The 24,010-nt window shown below is 37.0% G+C and overlaps 1 protein-coding gene across 1 annotated transcript; it reads left to right on the top strand.

Moving 5' to 3' along the window:
* Window positions 1-12,756: 12,756 nt before the first annotated feature.
* Window positions 12,757-23,853, top strand: ARG1 (arginase 1). Its single transcript, XM_036903785.2, has 8 exons — window positions 12,757-13,027; window positions 16,597-16,669; window positions 18,746-18,920; window positions 20,803-20,962; window positions 22,168-22,262; window positions 22,569-22,673; window positions 22,882-23,018; window positions 23,258-23,853. Exons 1-8 carry the CDS (start codon window positions 12,971-12,973, stop codon window positions 23,422-23,424), a joined length of 969 nt encoding a protein of 322 aa, XP_036759680.2. The 5' UTR covers window positions 12,757-12,970; the 3' UTR covers window positions 23,425-23,853.
* The last annotated feature ends 157 nt before the right edge of the window (window positions 23,854-24,010 follow it).

Raw genomic sequence — 24,010 nt, 5'->3', positions numbered from 1 at the left:
TATTCACTTAGGCCCTGATGAATGTGATATGTCTTTATATTAATGAGAATAAGCAGAGATTGGCCAAATCCTCACTTGGCTCAGTTACATGATCCGGACATGTCAGTGGCCTTAGGGGAGTTTTAGGTAAAACAGAATTTTGGCTCACACTTGCTATTTAACAACACTGTGATTCTTCCAAGTATTAAAAATTACAATGATTTATTTTGCTTATAACAAAATAGTCATACTGTGTTCTTTAGGCATAAAAAAGCGGTGCATGCAAAGCCTTGAGTTCCACATCTTTCATCTATTCCCTCAGAAGCCTAAAGGACTGCTTTAGAAGCCCACAGTGAAGACATTAGGAGCCCTTTGGCCACACCAGCTTAATTACTTGTTCTGCATCCTATCCACATGCTTGTTTCACCTCCACATGCAGCAAATTCCATTTATGAATAATACTTTTTGACCTTCAGCTATTTATGTTAGATTGTAGAGGTGCATTTCCTCATAAGGAAAAAGAGAAAATAATAAAGTGATCTTAGGGGAAAGAGAAAGTTTCAAGCAAAAAATGATAAAAATGATAAAATTATTTTTATTTTTATTGTGCTGTTTTGTTGTTTCATCACAATGATGGCCCAATACTATGCCTTGTGCTGACCTGGAAATGCCAAATGTTTAAGAAAGAGATGATCTATACTTGTTAGGAATACTACTTTCTTTATCCATAAATGCACGTTGATTTAGTATATATGTGTACATTTTCAGAAAATTAGAGCTCTTAATCCATCAGGTATTTGTCCCATCAAGAATCTTAGTTCTTAGTACAAGTAAAAAGAGAAATGCCTAAATCCAGTGGTTATTATAGCAAATGCCACTGTCATTCATTTGTATATAGTTTCTGGGAAAATCAGATGTTGAATTAACTTTTAAAGTCAAACTGTATTTTGAATAGCAGTGAAGAGTGAAACAATCTTTAAAATTAATTTGATATAATCATTTGATGGAATACATTGATATCTCTTCAGAAGCATTCTTCAAAGAACTTTTAATGATATGGGAAATAATTCCAAGAGAAAAAAGCAAGCTGTAAAGTTGTTTCCTCAAAACAAAATTGTTCCCAATGAACCAAAATGTGTAAAAACTCAAAATATTAGAAAGCAACATATCAGAACATTAGTAGTATTTATATATGAAAGGTAGATTTGTGGGTAATGTTCATTTGCTTCTTTATTTTATCAACATCACAAATATTTTGCAATAAGCACGTATCCATCTTTTTAATAGGAGGAAAATATTGTGTTGGTATATCAGCAGGAATAATAATTAAGTCCTGAGGAATCTGGTAAATCATCTGGTGAATAACTAAGAGTCAACTAATCATAATGATAAATGTCCCCATTCATTGTCATTAAAGATATTCATGTTTAGATACAAAACTTTTATTAAAGCATGTGTGTTTTATAGAAAACCACAGGTGCCTAAGAGTTTCCTTATGGGGTTAATCTTATAAGATACTGGTTTGTATATACCCATTATTTTCATTCTGGAAACAGACTAGAAGGTGCCTGTTCTCAGTAAGTATTTGTTGAATGAATGAGTGAATAGGAGATGCTTCCTCAGATTACAATGGATGAAGGAGTCAACAACTGCCCACTTTCTTTTACCACTGCAATCTTGGATTCTTTTTTTTTTTAATCAACTGGCCAATATGCTTATGAGCATTTATCCTCTAAATATCTTCATCATAATTTTCTTAAGCCTTCTCTAGGAGGATTAGCTTCAATATGCTTATAACAGCAATATGAATTCAACAAATAATAAAACTACATCTGTCTTTATGAGGGTGTGACTTCTTTTTGTCAACATAGAAAAGAAAGCATCAGACCTTGAACTTGAATACAATTGTCTGAAAGCCTTCGAAACAGTAGAAGCTCTTCACAATAGCACAGACCTTTCTGAAGGTTCACTTGTAATAGAGTTTGGCAACCAGTTCCACGGACGTTGTGTAGTAAATACCACCATAGCTTTGCTTCCAGCTGCCTTGTTGGCAAAAATGTTGAAACTCTGGCAGTATTCAGAAGCTAGACCTCAATAAGCATGGAAAACAATGGATATTCCTAAATCTGAGAAAACAGATGGGACTAGATCTACCCAACTGAGAGACCACCTAACCTTAATAAAAGTTGTATTTTTATGGGCTTGGGCTTTGTGGCTGTTCCCTTGTGTCTATTTGCTACGGACACTCACAAACAATTTAGGGCCTCTTTTCCAAAAGTTACAAATAAATCAGTCTGTGGCATTTCAAGGAAAAGAGTATACCAAAACATTTAAAATGTATTATTTAAAGGCTTATTAATTTTTTCTCATGCTTTGAGACTATAATGAATTTGAGGGTGCTTTTAAGCAATGCATAAAATATAACGGTCAAAAACAAATTAAAAATCAGGATAAAATGAAAGTGAAATACACAGACATACTATCCCTGCCCCCCTCACAAATACTGAGGTAATCCTGTTCAACATAATTGACTACAGGTATGACACAAGTAGGGCTTTGAGTTTCCTGGAAAACACAGAGGGAAGCCAGTTACATAGTATCCACCGTCCAAAAGAAAAGATTTTATAGCACTCAATTCTGCAAGAAATTACTCAGTGGATACATGTAGGGAATACATAAGGATATGTACACGATGACCTCAACAATACCCTCCCAGCAAATATAGATGTTGACTTCATAAGGCTGTTTCTTGTTTCTTCCCAAAAAGATCAATTTTATGATATTAAAAAGCAGCTCTGATCAGTCTGCAGTGAATCAAAACAATGACCATCGAAGTCACTTTCTTAGATTTTGGGTTAAATCCTGAATACAACCTACATTTAAAAAACAAGAATGGATGGACACTTTCCCTTAGACCATTCATCTGTCAATAAGATAGGTATAAAGTGTCATTAATTGAAGGAGGTTCTAGCCAAATACTTTAAGATCAACTAGAAACTTGATGTTGTTATTCTTTAATAAAATAAAGGGTTCAGCCAATCCATTCTGATGAACACTCTACCTTGGCCTACATGGGTACCTGCACCCAAAGGTAGAGCTTTGTTCACAGAATTTTGGGGCTACTTTTGGACTAAATTGTTTTAAAATACATTTTTAAGAGTGTCAACTTGTAATGCTTGGTATTTGTATAAGGTAAACCTGTAACCAAATGGGACAAAATATTTTGAAATTATCCAGTGAAATAGTAACATTTGGACTAAAAATAAATCTCCTTTTAACCTTAGCTTCAGCAGTTACAATGAGGCCTTGAGCAAGTTAACTTGTTGAGTTTATTTCCACTGGAAAAGTGGGATTATAAAATCAAAGATCAAATGTTAAAATAATAAATAACTTGAAAGTACATTGTACATTGTAAAACAACAAGCAAATGTTTAAGATCATTATCATATCTGTTAAAATTTTGTAAATGACAATTGGGACTTAGACTAAAGGTACTCATTACAACCCTAATAATTTTCCCCTAAAATTCTTTACCTAATCAATTTAACAAGTATTTATTTGAGTATCTATTAAATGCTCTTGGTGGGACAAAATAAAAACATAGCCCTTTAATAAAGAGCGGGCTAGAATGCAAGCTCCAGAACAATGGGTTGTTAAGTGATGCAATGGGTGTTTCTGACAATAATGGCCCTGATAAATTGAGAGCTTGGAATTGGGAGTGTCATAGGTTGACTGGGGAGGTTTCTCAAATCAATAAATCACCATGGAGTATTTCTCCGCCTCTTTTTGATCAAGCCTCCTGTGATCTTTCATTAGTAAGTACTTAACGACTGATCAGTTGTTCAAAGAGAATTTTAAAAAATTGCCCGAGTTTCATGTGAGATGAAATTTTATTGCCTGAGCTCAAATTTTAAAAATATATTGAGGTTTGATGAGTTCAGATGTTACATGCTACTCAAGAATGAGCTTTTCAAGTGTTTTCCAAAAGCAAGCATGCACGGCATGCGTATTTTAGGCTTCCCTTAGCCCTCTGTTCTCCCCTACAGAGCATTGACCTCTACAGTCCTGCTAATGCAAGGGGCTACCTGAACCAGTTATTTACAATATAAATGCTTAATGCATGTTTATGCATTTCACAATCACCCCTTAATTGTTAACAACAAATAAAATAAATAGGAGTGTGTAAAAAAATGTTCTTACATCCCTCTTTCTGCAACAAGCTCTCACCTAAACAATATTGAGGTAACAAAACCCCTATCATGTGCAAAGACCAGATTATAATGGATGTTTTGTAAAGTCCATCACACCAGGCTATTGATGATTAAATGCAAAAATTGATGTTTGGTGAACTACTTCAAAAAATCCAATTAGTACTACTAAATACACAGATCATAAATCAGTGCATTTAATAAATACATATGTGGAAAAACATTTATTTACTTATTATTTCCCACTTATTATTTGCTCTGATTTTCTGGGCTAATACACAGTTAGACAATTGGTAGAAAAGGAAGTTAGACAAACATTTCAACAGCATAAATAACTTGATGTCAGTGTTTAACCTAGTTCAGATAATTTAAAACCCACAGCCTTTTAGCAGCAGCATCTGGTTGTATTTGTTCATATTGGATGCGTCAATTAAGTTATCTGTTACCTCAAAAACGTCAGCACTTTAAGTTATAACTGTATTTGAAGGTAACAAAGCAACATTTTCTCAAACGATTTCATAATTTAGACTTTTCACTCAGATTGGCCTTCCTCCAAGTTAGTGTGGATTGGTGAGCTATTACTCCATGTGGATTTTTCCATTCATATGACTGACAGTCGTTCATCCTGAACCAGAGGGAAGGATTGGGTTTACATGGAAAGTGAAATCCTGCTGAATTTAGCTCTTCACCTACAGGAGATGTTAAAGTAAAGCACATTGCCTTCTTCCCTTTTCTCAAGTTCATACTTATTTATAAGAAAGTAAATATCAGTTGATAAATTTAAATTCTCAAAGCTAAAAAAACACTTTTAACTACTGTAAAGCAAAAACAAAATGAAGTAAATAAAATACATACATTTGCAACACATTTGAGCAGGAAGGGACTAATAGAACTAATATAAAAGGAGCTTTTAAAAATCATTAATGGGGGGGAGAACAAAAGATGGACAAAGCACCTAATGAAGAATTAAAAGAAGAAATACATAGAGCTAATGAATAAATTGTGGCTAATGAGAGCTAGGTTTCTCTCTGTCAAAAAAGGGAGTTATAAATAAGGAAAACCGGTGATGTAAATAATTGAATAAATAAGTAAATGGGGGAGAAATAGAAGCTCTTCTTCAGAATAGAAATCCAACTAAGGCATGTAAAAGATGTTGGAAGTAAACAAATAATTGAAATATTACAGTTATAATTGGTTTGGTCAAGAATCAACAATGGATGCAAAACTTAATGGGTCAAAGTATAATGAGAAACAGGATAGTCACAAACTATTAAAGTATTAGATACCTGTTAATTACAAAGAAAAAACAGTACCTTCACAGGGGAAAAACTTGGCAGATCCTACTTTAAGCAAGTGATCACAGTTAATATCAATAGTAATGGGATAAACTGACAGCACATGCCTCTAATGTGGCACATTGAGAATCACTCAATTCTTTTGTGGTATTCTTGCAACAAGGCAAAACTGAATTTAATCAGAGGAAACCTCAGGAAAACCTAAATTGAGACTCAAAAAATTTGAAGTTTATGAAAGGCAAAGAAAAACTGAGGAACTGTACCAAATGAAAGGAGACAAAGGAGACATGACAAGTTCATGCAATCAGCGATCCTAGATTCATTCTGAGTTAAGGGTAGTGTCCATATATTCTGGATCCCACAGAACAAAAAAGAGAAGCAAGGACTAAGTAGAATGGTTTTTAGTTAGTACTTATTGATGGTCTGCTTACCAAAGATTCTAGATGGGTAGAATACTCTGCCTTTGTCAGCCCTCTCCCTCTGAGTAGAAATGTGTATTTTGAGCCGCCCATAAAGTGTACTGTGCACTTAATTCAGAGGAGCTCTGTCCTTTACCAGAGAATTTATAGCATGTAGGCTAAAAAACATGAATAGTTACCTCAAAAATGCTAGACTGCCAAGTAACGATGTTTCATGATCTCAGAGGTGACTGATTCATTTGTTCTTGACTCTGGAGAACTAAAGAGCCACGCATCCTTGCTCAATACACATCCTCAGAGTGTCTGCCCAGACAGTGGATGTCTTGTGCATTTCCCTCTTGGGAAATGTTACTGGAAAAATCATGAGCTAAGCTTTCCACGGTATTTTTCCCCGAGTACCCTCAAAAATCCACCTGTAGGCTTTCCATTCCCAAGAATGGTAGCCTAGGTTATCGAAATCTGTCTGGATGAGAACAACTAAAAATACTGGGCAAAACTCACTTAAAAGCAGTGGCGACCTAACGTGATGAATTGCATGTTAGGATTGCAAGGCTAAAATTAAAAGGAAAAATAGGAACAGAAGTAAGCTAGAACAGAAGCTACTTTTACTCTGGGGCATTTGACAGCTCAGGTAAATTTTTTTTTTTTTTTTTGTAGATAATTATTTTTTTATTGAAGGGTAGTTGACACATGGTATTACATTACATTAGTTTCAGGTGTACAACATAGTGATTCAACATTTATATACATGACAATTCTGGGTACCAGCTATCACCATACCAAGCTGTTACAATATCTTGACTATATTCATTCCACCCTGGTTACTTATTATTTTACCATTGGAAGTGTGTACTTTTTTTGTGTGTGTGAGGGCATCTCTCATATTTATTGATCAAATGGTTGTTAACAACAATAAAATTCTGTATAGGGGACTCAATGCTCAATGCACAATCATTAATCCACCCCAAGCCTAATTTTCGTCAGTCTCCAATCTTCTGAGGCATAACAAACAAGTTCTTACATGGAGAACAAATTCTTACATAGTGAATAAGTTACATAGTGAACAGTACAAGGGCAGCCATCACAGAAACCTTCGGTTTTGCTCATGCATTATGAACTATAAACAGTCAGTTCAAATATGAATACTCATTTGATTTTTATCCTTGATTTATATGTGGATACCACATTTCTCTCTTTATTATTATTATTTTTAATAAAATGCTGAAGTGGTAGGTAGATACAAGATAAAGGTAGAAAACATAGTTTAGTGTTGTAAGAGAGCAAATGTAGATGATCAGGTGTGTGCCTGTAGACTATGTGTTAATCCAAGCTAGACAAGGGCAATAAAACATCCACATATGCAGAAGATTTCTCTCAGAACGGGGGGTTGAGGTTCTAAGCCTCACCTCTGTTGATCCCCAATTTCTCACCTGATGGCCCCCCTGCGACTGTGCCTGTCTTAGGTTGTTCCTCCCTTGAGGAATCTTACCCGTCTCTGGCTAACCAGTCATCTTCCGGGGCCATACAGGGAAATGTAAAGTTGGTAAGTGAGCAGCTCAGGTAAATTTTAACTTCTGTTTCTACAGCCTTGTGGAGAGAAGTGGGCATAAATCAAACACAGGACATATAAACAGCTTAGTATTAAAGAGCAGACCTTAAGGAAAAAAACAAACTCTGATCCTAAGGGACTATCTTCAGAGTAAAGTAGACAAGACATGAACCAGCTTTCACAAAGAATTGCATCCAAGTTTTATTTAACCTGCATGGTGCATGGAACCTCAACCTCTGGATTCGATTTAAGGTGTTCCTAGACTTGTTCTGCCCCCATGTACCTGGAAAGTACACAAATCTTCTCATGAGGAAGATACTTTCATCATACCTTCCTATTATTCCTGAAAATATTTTCATTAACAATGACCAGCACAGAGACAAGATGACCTGCATTAAAAAAACAAATCAGCCTAAGAAAGAAATAATAAGAACAAAAATAAGCTTACAGAGATTTCAAATACTAAAATTACCAGATAAAGACTCTAATCTAACTATATTTACTATGTTTAAGGAAATAAAAGAGGGCTTGGAAATAACTACAGGGAGAAGGAATCCAGACCAAAAAAAAAAAAAGAATACAATAGTAATTGAAATTGACAATTCATTGAACAGAGCTAGTTGAAGAAAGAATTATGAGCCAGGGAACAGGTCAGAACATATTCTTCAAAATGAACATGGAGAGACAAAATGACTAAAAGAGAAGAGAATAACGTAAGAAGGCATAACATACTTGTAACTTTACTCCCAGAAGGAGAGAAAAGAGAATGTAAGGCACAAATCTGAGACATGTGAACACATAAAAATGACTGTGAATTTTTAAAAACTGATATTATAATCCACAGATTCAAGAAGCCTAAGAAATCCAAGAGCGATATATAGAAATCTGCAGAAGATATGTAGGAATCCATGAAAGATATATAAAGAAATCCACAGCTAGATATAACACACAAAGTTACAGAAAGCTTAAGACAAAGAGAAAAATCTTAAAAAATAGACAAAACCTCACTCACCTCCAGAAATACGTCAATGGAAACTTTATATAAATTAATTCCCAGAGCATAAGCAAGATATTCTATTTTACAAAGAACTGGTCATCTCTTAAATTAACGTGCTTCTGTCTTCCTTTAATGATGACAAGAAATTAATATCCAATGCCAATTACTATGCAGACACACTAAAACTCCTCAGCAAAAAATAAAATTTTGCTTTTAATTTTTTAGTTTAATTTTCCAAAGAAGTCAGACTTTGAGGACATCCACCATTTAATAGAACAACTCAAAAGAAATAAAGAACTGGAAGATAAAAATATTAACTTGGTTTGACTCTCTAGGTTTGGTTAGAGAACATGATGAATTTTCAGCAGATTATTTGTTAATTTTTTCAGGATATATGTTTCACTATTCCCCAGGTTTAATGTTTGAAAGACTCTGAAAAGCCCTTTAACCTTTTAAAAGCTACAGGTTGGCTGTCTCATCTACAAGAATAAACAAGTCTTACAGGTGAAGAGAAGTGGCATAAGGAAGTGGGAATAGCACCAGAAGTATCCAAGAAATGTGCATTCCATTCTCAGTTCTGGACTCAATTAGCTGTGTGACTTGGTCAAGCCACTCTGCCTCAGGGGCCACAGTTATTTCATATGCCTGTAATCTTATGCTCTGAGCCACGTTTACCTTGGAGTAGATTTAGATCCAATAATGGGCATATGCAGTAGTTCTCCGACTCCAATCTTTACCCATAGTGCTGGACATTAAGTCCCCATGTTATTTCTAGGTGTCACCCAGCATTGACTCATACGTGGTCCTGGACCTAGTGACTTCAATTTCTTATGATTTATACTTTCTTCCTTCTCTTATTTTTATACTTTCTTTGGGAGTTTATAGCTGCAGTCTCCAAAATGAGACTTAAATATCTTCCGCTGACACCACAGCTGTAGTTCAGGGTTCCACTGGGCACTGGGTGGTATCTCTGGAAACCTCAGTGCACCAAAATACGTGGAGCTCCCCATTTGAGGTTACCCCATGTCCGCTGGTGCAGCCCTGAGCTCCCTATGCTTGTAGAGGGATCAGTGACATTGCTCTTCAGAAACACTCTGTTTCCTGTAGTCTCCACACTCCCAACACTGCTCCTTCAAATCCAGCTGGGTAAAGAGAGAGGAAGGGAGAGAAAGAGGGTGTTATAAGCATATATTTGTGAAGCGACCATGATCCAGACACACAGAGTGAATCTTCCTTTGCTGTCTCCCACTCTGTTTAGGCTTCTAGTATGCCTCAAAGTGTTAGGAGAGTTGCTACTCAGATATATGACTGGGTAACTTACCCAGGGATCATCCAGTTTGAACATTTCCATAAAATTAAAGTGTTCTAGGAACAGGCTTATCCTTCCTGCATTGAGTTGAAAAAATACAGGCAATACACCAAGTAAAATGGCTCCCCAATAACACTCCAGAAAACATTTAGGCCTTTGGATTTTGTGTTTTCCAATTCTCTATAAAAATTATAAGAATCCTGGACTTCATCTGAAAAGAGTCTTATTTGTTAGTTGGCCCCTAAAAAAAATATCAGGTAAATTTTTTCCAGAAAGAAAAAGACAGAGGTATTAGTTAAGAGGTTTATATTTTTAGGAGAAGGACTTCAAAAATCAATACATATACTCTAAAAAATATTAAGGATTTACCCAGAAAAAGTGAAGCAATGATAGGAAGACATAGGTAAGATGCCTGCTGTCTTCTTTAGAAATCCTGAGATGGCAGTTTTGGAAAAGATGATTAATGGTTACAACAAAAAGGAAGCAGACTTACTAGAAGTCACCATGAGTTCACCGAGAACAGGATCTGTAAGGGTTGATTCATCGCCTTTGACAGGGAAGTCAGACTGGTAGATGACAAAGGGTAGCAGACAATGTGTAGCAAGAATTTATTGACACACTTTGTAGTTTTCCTTCTGATGTCCTTAAGGGAAAGATAGAGTAGCTGGGTGGGGAACTGAGTGAACAGCTGGACCTACAGACTGATGATCGATTTAATGAGGGATGCCAGTCTGGGTTAAGGTTTCCAGTGGGATGCCAAGGGGCTTACGTAAGTGCTGTCCTGCTCAACACTTTTATCAGTGACCTGGAAAAGTTGAGCATTGCCAAATTTGTCTTTGATGGGCCAGATGACTGTCTACATCTGGAGGTATGCACTTGATTCTGGAAGGAACTGCTTAGACATGGGGGGCACTGGGAAGCTGGAAAATGTTTTGAAGAGAGTGACCAGATTGGTGACCTGAAGGAGTGTAGTCATGTGATACAGGAAACTGGTGAGTTATTTGGGGATATTCAGAACAAATAATAGGGACCCAAGAAAGACATGACAGTGAAGGGACAGTGTGCTTTCCTTGGGTTGAAGAGTTGTGATCAGAGAGTCAAATAACAGGAAGGCAATCTCAGCTTGGTCTATAGGAGGAATTTTCAGGATGTTGATTTTAAAAAATGCTGAAAATGAAACTTGAGAAAAAGCAAATGTCTATGGATTCATCTATAAATGTAGTAGAAATTTTAGCAGGATTACTTTAAGGGTGCTAACAACTTATTGTAAATATATAGGAGAATAGAGTCCGATAAGTAGCTAAGTCAATTAAAAAAAACAAGTGCTACCCTGTTCCAACAATGGTAAGTTATACAATAAAGCTATAATAAAACCCTGTGGATCTGGTGTAGCCACAGGTAAACAAAGCCAATGGAACAGAAGAAAGAGCTTAGTGATGGACCGATGTGTTTAGGGGAACTTGGTAAGTGATGGAGAAATCACTCAAAGCAATGGCAAATTGATGGACTGCTCAAAGGGTGCTGCTGAAGAAACTGATAGACCTTATAGGGGAAAAATATAGCTGGAAAACTCACACAGTATAAAGTTAGATGTGTGAATTAAAGAGCTAAATGTGAACAATAAACTCTCAAACACACAGAACAAAATATAGAAATATATATTTGGGATTTGGGAGTAGGAAGGACTTAAATAAAATGTACAAAGTACAAAGCATAAGCGAAAATTATTCAATTGTCTATTTCAAAAATTAAGGATTTTGAGTGATAACATATATAAAGTTATCAGATCATCGACAGATCAGAAAAAGTTATTTGCACGGTGAACACCATAAGAGGTTAATACCTAGCTATACCATAAGTAAACATGTAGGATATACAAACATCCACAAGCTTAAGACAAGAAGACTGTTTGGAAAATGGTTTTGTTAAAAAGGGCCCATGAGACTTTGGTTTCCTCATTCACTCATTCAATAAATATTTACTGTGCCTATCATATATTAGCACTGTTCTATGTACTGGGGATACAGCAGACAAAATTCCTTGCCCTAATGGAATTTAAATACTCCACAGAATTTTTTTTCCCAGCAATATGAACAAGAAATTAGTTTCTACTAACTGAATTTTCCTTTTAAATTACAATCACGTCATTTTAAAATTGGAATTTTTAGGGCGTATTTCTTCTAAGTACATACTCTTCCACAATGATAAACACCTTCTAAGGCACACATAGCTGACACTTACCGTGTGTTGAGACTGTAAAGCCCAGTGGCTGGGTGGACCCAGAACGCCTAAGACTGAGCCATGGCTCTTCTACACCCTATGCATGATACTTGGCAATCTCTCTGAACTTTAGTTTCTTCACCAGTAACGTAGCAGTAATGGTAAGATTTGCCATAAAATTGGTGTGAGGATTAAATGAGATCGCATCAAACAGAATGGCATCTGGCACATGATAAAAACTCAGTGTTGGTCACTTTTATGTCCATATTGTGATTATGATATTATAATTCCAAAAATTGCTCTTTTCCTACACATCATACTTTCAAAATTAGTATGCTAACACCTCTGTGTTATTAATCAGGCAATTCATTTTTTCTTTAAGTAATAATCAGAAAAGGAAGCCATATGCTTTCCTGAGACTCTTCCCTCCATGTGAGGTGCGTCTCATGGATTAACCATTAAACCTAACGTACAAAACCTGAACTCTGGGTTGTAAGGCTGGAAGGGATATGAAAAACCATCTTGCCCATCCCAGCCCCATTAGACACGGGAGGACTCAAAGGCTTGGAGGAGGGAAGTGCCCTGCCCTGAGTTTGCACAACTAGAACCATGGCATGTTTTATGTGGTTGTGCTTAATTGATTATGGTTAGAAAAGATTATTAAGATAAGGAAATCAAGGTTGTGATTAGGAAAGACTGATCTCATCCAGCCAATTTTGTAAAGTGGGTGTGGTCTGGAGAAAGGAAGAATCACACTTAATTAGAGAGCTGGACACAGGGGACTCATGGTTTTTGCTGGTAGGAAGTACCAGCGAAACTCCAGCTGACAGTCATTCTTTCTTTCAGTGGGCGGAGCCAGTCTTCCTCATTAGAATAAGGTAAACAGGGTCAACCCAATTATAAATGGAAAAAAAATGTGTCCTCTGTCATTGAGCGTTGCAGAGAGTGGCGACTGGCTGGAGAACATAGGTGCAGCCATCAGCAGTATCAGAGCATGAGTTCCAAGTCAACATCCATAGGGGTCATCGGAGCTCCTTTCTCAAAGGGCCAGGTAAGTGGAAGCCTTGCCTTGAATAACTGGAATTTACTAGAAAGCTTCAAACTTTAACTTAGTAAGGGGGTAATGTCTGGTTAGTTAAGCTCCCTGATACCACCTGGCCTTGAAATATCTATTTTAAAGTCCTCTCAACACTTGGCAGCATTGCATGATTATGATCAGAAACCCCTTTTTATTCTTGTGGCCCCTAATCTCAGCTGCAGCCAATGTTTTTTCAATCTACTAAAATTTTCTTCACATTGTTTAAGATAATGTATTTTTATTTGAACAGAAATGGGCTGTTTCTACATCGTAGCTACTCACTGGGACGTCATGCTCCCAGCGCTTTCCATGGTACAGTGCCTAAGGAGAAGGGGAGAGAATTTTATGACAATACTTTTGTTCAGTTATGTAATTAATGCCTCAAGACACTTTATAGACTGGCATCAACCTTCAGACATTTTTGTGGGTAAGATAAATGTCATTGGTTTAGGCAGCTTTGTGAATGATTCATATTTGAGAGTTTTAATGATCCTATAAAAGTGTTAGTTCACAGACTAGGTAAAATCCTCACATCCCTTTGAGGGAGAAACAAAAATGAGGAAAATCTGACTGCAAGTTGGAGACATCAAAAGGACTAATGGATTTATGAAATTCCCAGATTGCGAAAACATACCAGCAACACTGAAACGTACAGTCCTTTTTTTCTTCTGCCGGGGCACAGTTAGTCTGGTGAATGCACTGTGAGTGTAGGCACCTTAGACTTCAGCATGCACCTTGCCTACAGAACAAAATACAAAAGCAAACAAGATAAAGTGTGAACTGAAACTCCTAAGTCTGATTTTTTTGTCTTTGTTTTGAATGGAGTCCTCTCCAGCTTAGACTTCTCTTAGTTGTGAACTCAGTTTTACTCCTCTTAGCCTTGCACTCTGCCTTTCTTTTGCAAAACAAGCCAGAGAGGTCAGATTAGAGACCCAAACAGCATTTGGACTGTCAGTGAATGCTGTCTCACTTCCGCCTGGAAATCCTTCAGCGCTCTCTCCCAGAACACAGCGGCATTTTGCTGGCACAGAGGTGTTTTTTTCCATGGCAAAACCCACAATTTTAATTGCTCACCTACTCAGGACAGGGTCTCACAAAGTCAGAATTGAAATAACTGATCAAACAAAAGGAAAGGAGGGAGGAAAGAAGGAAGGAGAGAAAGGAGGGGCGACAGGAGGAGGGAAGGAAGGATGAACCAGCTGGAATATGCTCTGGCCCCTGGACGTGAGCAGAAGGCCTTAGGCTAAGGATATACGCTCCTCTAAGGCATAGCATTTTGAAATACAGCCTGGTGCATTTTTCTGTTTTCAGTAATTTTTTTTGGCCATATAGCTCTTCCCATATTAAAATATGGTCCCATGAGAATGAAGCTTATTGTCAAATGATAGTAAGGACTCAGGTAACCTTTTTCCCACATGAAGCCATAGTGTACAGGGAAAAAAATAAGGTCAATATATAAGCACCTGTATTCACCTAAAGGAGGTTAAAGTTTGGTAAACAGGCACAAGGGAGGCCTGGGGGTCAGCTGACTAGAAGGCTGAGTCTGAGAAGACTCCAGCCCTGCCTCACCCCCTCATAGGCAGTGACTGGGGGAGTAGGTGGTGACAAAAAATGAGTTAGGTATTATATTTATTTTACAGTTGTGTTAACTAAGGCTCAGAGAAGTTTGGTAATTTGCTTAGGGTCACACAGCCTTGACTGTGATTCCAGGACTGTCTGATCCCAAAACCTGTGCTCCTGACCTGCAATGATGCCTCTTTAGATCCACAGTGGATCTTACACTTGTGGCCAATTAAGGGTTGGGACCCAGCTTTGAAGTCAGTAGAGCTAACAGAGTGGTTTCCAAAATGCGCAGGTAACCGAAGCGATTAGAAAAGACCAATCTTGAGAAACAGGGTGAATCAAACAAATAAAAAGCCTTACTAGGAACTGTCACTCTAGGAAATGTAACCACTGTGTTAGAGCAAATACAGTGTTAACTAAGGGGTCTGTAAGATTTGCTGTAATGTTTGAAAGCAAGAAGGAAAAAGGCCAGGTGTTGTATCAGGACACAGCGTGTCGTGTGTCAGCCCTACACTTCAAAAGATAGTGCTGCAAGTGTAAGGAGCAATGGAAGAAATCTAATAATGGAGAACAGACTTTTCTCCATTTCTCCAAAATTTGAGCCCCACAGCACTCTATTGGGGTTTTTAAATGGAGAAGTTCTATTTACTTGATGAGGGTGTGGGGATCATGCCAAAAAGGAATGGCGTAAAAGGGCACCATGCATCAGGTGGAGCATTTCTCTTAATTATTGTATTCCCATGTATCAGAGTGTTTTTGCACAAAATACATGTTCATGATATTGATAACATGGCATCATGGGAAGAGGAAATGCAGGTTTTGGAATCTGAATTGTTGCCAGAGCCAGGAATTTGACATCGAGGATTGGCCTGGTAGCCAGGGCAGGTCATCTGGTAATGTGAATTGGGAAGAAATATTTGCTTAGTGTGGTGCCACAGCCTCACTCCTGGGGATAACCCCACATGTCTTGGCACATCTTCTCACCTGACAACAAGAAACAACTCTCTGAGGCTAAAAGTTTTCTTGAAAATTAGATCAGAGAGAAACATAAAATAATTGTCTTTTAGACTTCTAATCTGCCAAGCGGCTGGAGAAAATTTATGGTCAGGAGGAAGTAAGTCAGTTTCGCCGATTAAAAACAAAAAGGGTAGAATTTCCTCAACTGGGCTTAGGCAGGTCAAAACTTGAAATATTGGGCTGGTCTTTGTTTTAGGTTTCAGCTCCCAGGTGATGATTTGCCCTGTTGCCTGCTTTCTCCCCAGAGCCCTCATCTGCCACCGTGAGCACCCGCACGTAGGGCTCTCTTAGGCCACACCATCTTCTTTGTCACACTTTCACCAATGATGTTCCTCTGGCTTGCAAAGTTTCTCCAGTTTCCTGCATGCCTACTCGTGTTGCAAGACTCATCTGAAATGTCATAAAGCTCCATGAAGTGTTCCGGACACACTCTGCCCCTGGCAGAGTTAGGAACATCCTGTTTTTGCTGTTATCACATCTTGTATCTGCGTTGAAGTAAATCTCTCAGTACTATAATTAGAGTTAAATATCCAAAGCCCCTATTTGCTTATGAGTTACTCAAAGACAGAAGTCCTCTCCTTTCAATTATTGTACTTCCATCTATCACAGTGTTTTTGCACAAAATACATGTTCATTGTGTTAGAAGGTCACCATGGGAAGAGGAGCTGCAGGTTTTGGAATCTGGTTTTAGATGCAGGTTTTAGGACCTGGATTGTAGCTAAGGCTCTGTCACTTGTTAATTGTGTTCCTGTAGGGAAACTTTGCAACCTTTTTCATTCTAGGCCCTCATATTTGACATAGGAGTGATTCACTCTGCCTTGCTGAGGTGATTAAATGAGATAATGTAAATTCCTGGCTCTCTAGAAACTCAAAAAAATGATAATTATTATTCAACTGATTAAATAATGATAAGGATTCCTATTGTGGACATGTCTGAATTACTTTATTTTTTAATTGTTCAGCCACGAGGAGGGGTAGAAGAAGGTCCTACAGTATTGAGAAAGGCTGGCCTGCTTCAGAAACTTAAAGAACCAGGTAATTTGTAAGTTGAAAGATAATTAGCTTGATTTCCTTCCTACCCTGAGGAAGGAGCAAGATCCTGTTAAATGGGGTGTGTCTGGAATGACATTTATACCGTAGAACTGCAATGCTGGCTATAACCTTAAAAGCACATCCTATAAACAAAGCAGTATAAGGGGAGAATGGTCAATAAATATTGTTGCATGAATATCCTCAGTCAGACAGTTTGTCTTTCCAATCAGACTATTGTGTAAGAGAATCTGTGTTTACAAGGACTGGGGTTGGGGTGGGTGATAAGGGAGTTGGGGAAATTGAAAATGAAAAACAAGGGGCAGCAGGAAGTACACTACTAGCAAGAGGACCTCTATTTGCAAAATAAAATAAAACAGCAATGATAATAATAATAATAGTACCTAGTGTTTCCATAGTGTATATTTGTGTGCATGCATATACATATACATATATGAGCATGCAACTGAGAAATGATGTATATTTTTAAAGTATAGGCTAAAGTAAATATCATCTTTATATACAAAACCCTGAAGAAGTGTTGGCGAGGATATGGAGCAACTGGAACCCTCATATATTACTGGTGGGAATGCAGAATGATACACTCAATTTGAAAAAGAGTTTGGCAGTTTTTAAGTAAACATACATTTGCCTTTTGACCCAGCAAATTTACTCCTAGTTATTTACCCAAGAGAAGTGAAAATATATGTTCATGCAAAGAGTTGTACTTGTTTGTAGCAGCATTATTATAGCCAAAAAAGAAACAACAGAATATATCAACAACTGAATGGATAAATAAAAAGTGGTACATGCATACTATGGGATTATACTCGACAACATGTGGACACAGGCAAGAATATGGATGAATCTCAAAGATAACATGCTAAGTGAAGAAGCCAGACAAAAAAGACTATAAATACTATGTGACTGCATTTATGTGAAATTCCAGAAAGCAGAAAAGCTTACAAATAGAAAGCAGATCACGAGTTACCTGGGCGGAAGGAGAGGTCGGGAATGACAATTTAGAGGCAGGTAATGAGAGCACTCTAAATCTTGATTATGGTGGTGGTTGCAAGACTAGATATTTCTAAGTCTCATTCACCTGTACACTTAAAATGAATGCATTTTAGCAAATAGGAATTGTATGTCATAAAGCTAAACAAAAAAGACCCTAATGGAGAACAGAATGTTGCATAAATGGACTGGACTAGTTCCTCAGTTAACAAGCGTTTTTTGGTCACATTTTATAGCAGGTTAAATCTCTTTGAAGGTGTTAGTGAATCATGGATACACATAGACATATAATAAATATAATATATAATGACTAGTTAGTTCAGAAGACTGACCTGACTGCATATATAGTTTTGCATGAAGCTCTTATACCTTGAAGCCTAATGCAGGGACTTTCAGGAAATGCACCCAGTCCTTGGGAACTTTGGGTTACCTGTAATTTCTCCTTATTAGAAAAGCATAATAATAAAGCCTTTGTTTCTGGAGCTCATTGAAGTGTTAGGCTTGTTGCTAATCACACATTCCTATTTAATTCTGACAGTACCACTATGAGGTGGGTACAATGGACAGAGGAGGGAGCTGAACTGTTTCAGCAGGTGACAGATCGGATGAAACCAAGGACTGTAATTATAGTCAGAACATTTAGAAAATACTAGTGTATTTTCTTCTGCACATATATATATATAGTTATTTATTCCTCTAAAAATACCACTTTGTTACAAAGACAGAACATGATTCTTGTAGAAAAGTAGAAAGCACATAGAGAGATAAAGACAATAATTCCATCCATAAGCAGGTTACCACACTGTTAATACACTAGCATTTAGCCTAATTGGGTCCATTCAAGCAATATTTACTGAGAACCCAGTATACAGCAGGCACTGGGGGAGAGAGAATGATGTCAGGCAAATGTAGACCTAATTTCTTCCTCCATGACTTTTACAGTCCTTCCAGACTTCTTCTTTGCTTGTACTTTAGAAACTATACCTATTTTGTAAATTGGGACTCATCCTACAGAGACTGCATTGTAATCTTTTTTTTCACTTAGTAACCTGAAACTTCTAATTGTAGAGTATGATGTAAAAGATTATGGGGACCTGCTCTTTGCTGATGTCCCTAATGATACTCCCTTCCAACTTGTGAAGAATCCAAGGTGTGTTGGAAAAGCGAACGAGCAGTTGGCTGGTGTGGTGGCAGAAGTCAAGAAGAATGGAAGGACCAGCCTGGTACTGGGCGGAGACCACAGGTCTTGTTTAATGGTTATCTCTATGGGAATCTGGCACAAATGGCATAAAGAAATCACAACCAAAACCATGAGAAGGGAGAAAATATGGAAGGGAAAGCATTGGTCAATATTTCATCAAAATTTTTGGCAACCTTTCCTTTTAATTTTACTGGTAATTATTGTATTTTTGAAACATACCCTTGGCTCTGCTAGAAGTCCTGCATTATCTTTATCTATTACAGCAGAAAACTGCATGTAAATGAGTGGATTTCAGTGAAACATTCAGCACTGGTTTACATTCTCAATAAATAAGCACTGAGGAAACTCATAGTTTATTGTATTTAATTACTGATGATGGGAACAACCCATAATGTTGACTTTGGTCAACATTATGTTCTTCCATTATAAAAGTAATAATTATAAAATATTTTAAATACACACTCGGATTTTATATCCAATTGGATTTACAACATTGGGTTTTATACTATTTCAAAATATAATAGTGGTCATTCTAGTTCCCTAACAACTGTTTCACCCAGAATTGAAAATCTGGCATGTTTCCTTCCTGCCATATTTTTTTTTCTTGTACATGATTTTAACACCTGTGTGCATGTGTGTGTTATTCTATGTTCTGTTCTTATTCTACAGCACAAAATTTCCTTGTTATTTCATTTTATATATGTGTGTATATATATAAACATAACCTTACTGTTGCATAATTTTTCATCAAGGTATTACATTACCATATATAAACCCATATTGTCAGGTATTCAGGTTTTTTTCAAAGTATCACCATTACAAATAACCTGGCAAAGATAACTTTTGTATACGGGCTTTTTAAACATTTACTCTTAAGGTTCCAGGATACATTATCAGAAGAAATATGATTTGATCAGAAAGTACAAACATTACAGTGGCTCTTGATGTAAGAGTCAATTACTTCAGCCTCCTCAGTTTTCTCCTCTAAAGCCAAACTGTTACCAGGCTTCTGTGACAAAATCACAATTGAGAAACTGAGACTCGTTTCCTTCTGTAAGTGGAAATCTAAAAAAAGTGGCAAATGGCCCAAAGGCAAGAAACCTGAAGGGCAGACTAACATCAGTACCCTGAACATCAAGGCACCATTGCTTCCACTTTGAAAATCTACAAATTCATGATACTCTGAACAATACTAGAACATTCAAGAGTGGGAGAATGCAGGCATTGTATGGCAAAGTCTAGTCTTTTAACTTTTGTGTGAGTTATTACTTAGCTCTTCCATTGAAGCAAATTTCCTGGAATTTGGAGTGCTTGAGATGAAATATGAGGGTTGTGGACCTGGCTAAGAGCATGGCAGGGGGGTAGGAAATTCAAGCAAAGAGTCTGGGCACTGAACAGAGTGAGGGAGCACCCAGGATATGTTGCCTGAGGTGGACGCAAGGACTTCTGAGTGATGCTCATGCTCCCCAATTGTAAAAGAATTGGATTTTAAGAAAGATGGAAGGACTTTGTCATAATTCACTTAGGAGAAACAAGTATCTACTAAGAGAGATGAGAGTACAAAAACTGAACTTGATTTAACCCTGAGAATTGAATAGTGTCTCACGTTAAGGAATTTCTTGTGTAGCAAGTGTTTTTACAAACATTTAATTTTTGGTTGAACTGTTATTTGCAATATTATTAGAAGGTGGTGTCAAAAAAGATAAAAAACTCTTTAGTAAAATTGATATAAATATAACTTGTATTAAGTGTAAGCTATACTTTATTGTTATAATTGTTATATCAGAATCTCCAATTTTAAACCTGTGAGAAATATTAGCCACTTTGACTTAAAGGAAAACCAAGCCAGAGTACTGAGTTAATGATAGGATGAATGTAATGATAATTGCAAACTTGATATTCACACAAATTTTTCCCTCCAAAGTTTGGCAATTGGAAGCATCTTGGGCCATGCCAGGGTGCGCCCAGACCTCTGTGTCATTTGGGTGGATGCTCACACCGATATCAACACTCCACTGACAACCACAACTGGGAACTTACATGGGCAACCTGTGTCCTTCCTCCTGAAGGAACTGAAGGGAAAGGTAAAAGACTGGTTGGTATTCTATTATGTAAGAATAATCCTTAGCAGCTCAGGAGGTAGAAGGGAGGTAAGAACCTCTGTGCTGTGTTATTCTGGGTGTAATCCCAGACCAAATCCCAACCAATAAGCAAATGATTGGTGGGTAAAAGTGGTGAGGCTCTACATTTCACTATGGTTTGCAAACTGACTGTGCATAGATTTTTCCTTCTTGATTCATAAACAACCCTTGTTAGTAGATGGGACAGAGGGTAATCCTTTAAAAGTAAGTTGGAGAGATTCAGAGTCTAACCAACTTGCCCAAGATCGCATGCCAAGTGAACAGCAAGACAAGGGCTAGGATGGCTCCTAACGTCTACCTCTTTCTACTACACGTCACACAGCTTCTCATTTTTACCAAGTGTTTCTTCCACATCACAAGACCATTTTAAAAACAAGAGTTTTTAAATGTGGATTATAATGGTTTATTATTTAAATAAACTTTAGTTTGAAAAGTTATGAGAAGCATGTATCTAAATCTTAAGAGGAAGAACTACTTCCTTGCTCCCTAGAGACTTCTTTCCTAAAAGAAGTAAGATAAAATTACAGGATGATCCAACATTGTTGTTCATACTTATATCAATATGCTCTAGCATATTGATCTAGCTGTAGTATGTTGGTCTTTATGATGATACTCAAAATTCAAACCTCCTTACGTTGAATGCTCAGAAGGAGTATTTTCTGAACTGATGACCATCTGATAGGTTTATAAACTTGCAAAATGTGTAGCTAGCACATGCACACAGCCAAGCTTGGCTCCAGGACATTTGAAAAGCAACCAAAGGGCTAGTAAAAAATTTCCCTCAGCCACTCTAAGTCATCCTCTTTCTCCTTATGGAGAAAGAGAAGTAAAGGAGGGAGCTATGAAAGTAACAGAAGCATACAGATTTCTTTATAGAGTTCTCAGAAAGCAGGGCCCAGTGGAAATGGGATAGGTAAATGCTGACAAATGATTCAGGTTAGTTCTGGGCCATAGGGGAGGCTGGGTAAGACCAAAGCCATCAAGGCCACAAGGGGAGGCAGGTATTCTCTTCTTAATATTGTCTCATAATTTCCTTAAGATGTATGTTCTAAATATGATACATTCAATCCAATGTGTCCTGAACTTTCTACGTAAGGTTTGCTCAAGAGAAGCATATATATAACTAAATGGAAACATTGCAATTTCAGATGCCTGATGTACCAGGATTCTCCTGGGTGACTCCCTGCCTATCTGCCAAAGATATTGTATATATTGGCCTGAGAGACGTGGACCCTGCGGAACAGTAAGTTTATTCCTTTATGTGATTTACCTTCATTTTTGTCCTTTTACATGCTAAGTGTATTAGTCAAACCTAAGAGAAAAATCTAAACACCAAGTCTATATATTTATATCTACACATATTCATATATATACATGTACATATATATATGTATTCAGGTAGTTTTTTTTCAGTTGACTTGCTGTTAAAAATATGTTGATATACACACAGTTTACAAAACTGAAATATTTATCTTACCAAACTGATCTTTTCTTAAAAGGAAACAAGAGGGCAGAATCAGCCTCCTTATTTTAATCTCTTCTTTCATAGCTACATTTTGAAAACTCTCGGTATTAAATACTTTTCAATGACTGAAGTGGACAAGCTGGGAATTGGCAAGGTGATGGAAGAAGCACTCAGCTATCTACTAGGAAGGTACGAGGCCTGCCTGTGTGGGTGATGTCATTATTAAAAGGACTTAGTACTGACACTAATCAATGCAAATTAATAATAGAGCCTTCATGTAAAATCATGGAACCTCACTGGCTTGTTACTCTATATAAAGCAATATAAGAACTGTATTTATCTACTAAATATTAAATCACCAACTTTAAACTGAATTTCCTTTCCCGCCTCTTAAAAGAAAGAAAAGGCCAATTCATCTGAGCTTTGATGTTGATGGACTGGACCCATCTTTCACACCAGCTACTGGGACACCAGTCCTGGGAGGTCTGTCTTACAGAGAAGGTCTCTATATTACAGAAGAAATTTATAAAACAGGTAAGTAAAAATCTGAGTGATAAAGAAGCAAGTATACATACAGCCAACATACATTTATACCCTCCAATATAAAAATCAAGCCCCAATTAGTACTTCAAGAATGCCTATCTCATGATGCAGTAACTAAAGTGGTGTCAGCTGGTCACCACCTCTTTATATTTCTGGGTATTTCAAGTCAGGGTACTGAAGTAGAAATTCAACTATTTAATAAATTACAATATTTTAATTTGCCATTGTAGGACTACTCTCAGGATTAGATATAATGGAAGTGAACCCATCCCTGGGGAAGACACCAGAAGAAGTAACTCGAACAGTGAACACAGCCGTGGCAATAACCTTGGCTTGTTTTGGAGTTGCTCGGGAGGGTAATCATAAGCCTACTGATTACCTTAACCCAGATAAGTAAATGTGGAAACACGTAAAAATCTCATAGCTAATGATATAATTAGCAAATCTACTTATTTACTTAAGCTTATAGTTATCTTCCCAAAGATTTGCTCTTTCAGAAAAATGTTTTGCCTTAGTAAATATTGTTATAATTAGTATAAACTACATCAGTTCCTTCTTGGGTGTGAAATTCAAGATTTGGAAATTCTAACTTTTTTGACATTAAACAACTTCTATTTCCCATTTTGGTAAAAGACTTCTTCTGAGAAGCAGAAGTATAATTTCCAAATAAAAATTTGCTGGTATTAAAAATAAACACATGCCTATATAAGCTCCCACACATAGAGTGGGACTCCTGATATCTGGAGATAAAGCTACCCCACCTGATAAGGGACCATGTTTCCATGTTGTTAAAAGATGTGACTTTTATAATAAATTCTTTATAAGATTCTGTCTACATGTTTCTAAATACATGCAACACACACACACACACGCACATCCATCTTGCTTAAAACTATTATAAGATTTTTAAAAGCCACAGTGAAATCATCATCCCCAAACATTGTAAGACCTTAGTGAAACTAAACTCTCTGGCTCTGTTTTCT

This window comes from Manis pentadactyla, chromosome 12 (assembly GCF_030020395.1).
Source record: "Manis pentadactyla isolate mManPen7 chromosome 12, mManPen7.hap1, whole genome shotgun sequence".
Lineage (NCBI taxonomy): Eukaryota > Metazoa > Chordata > Mammalia > Pholidota > Manidae > Manis > Manis pentadactyla.
Note: the sequence above shows the minus strand (reverse complement) of the source record. Positions and strands in the feature narration are given on the sequence as shown.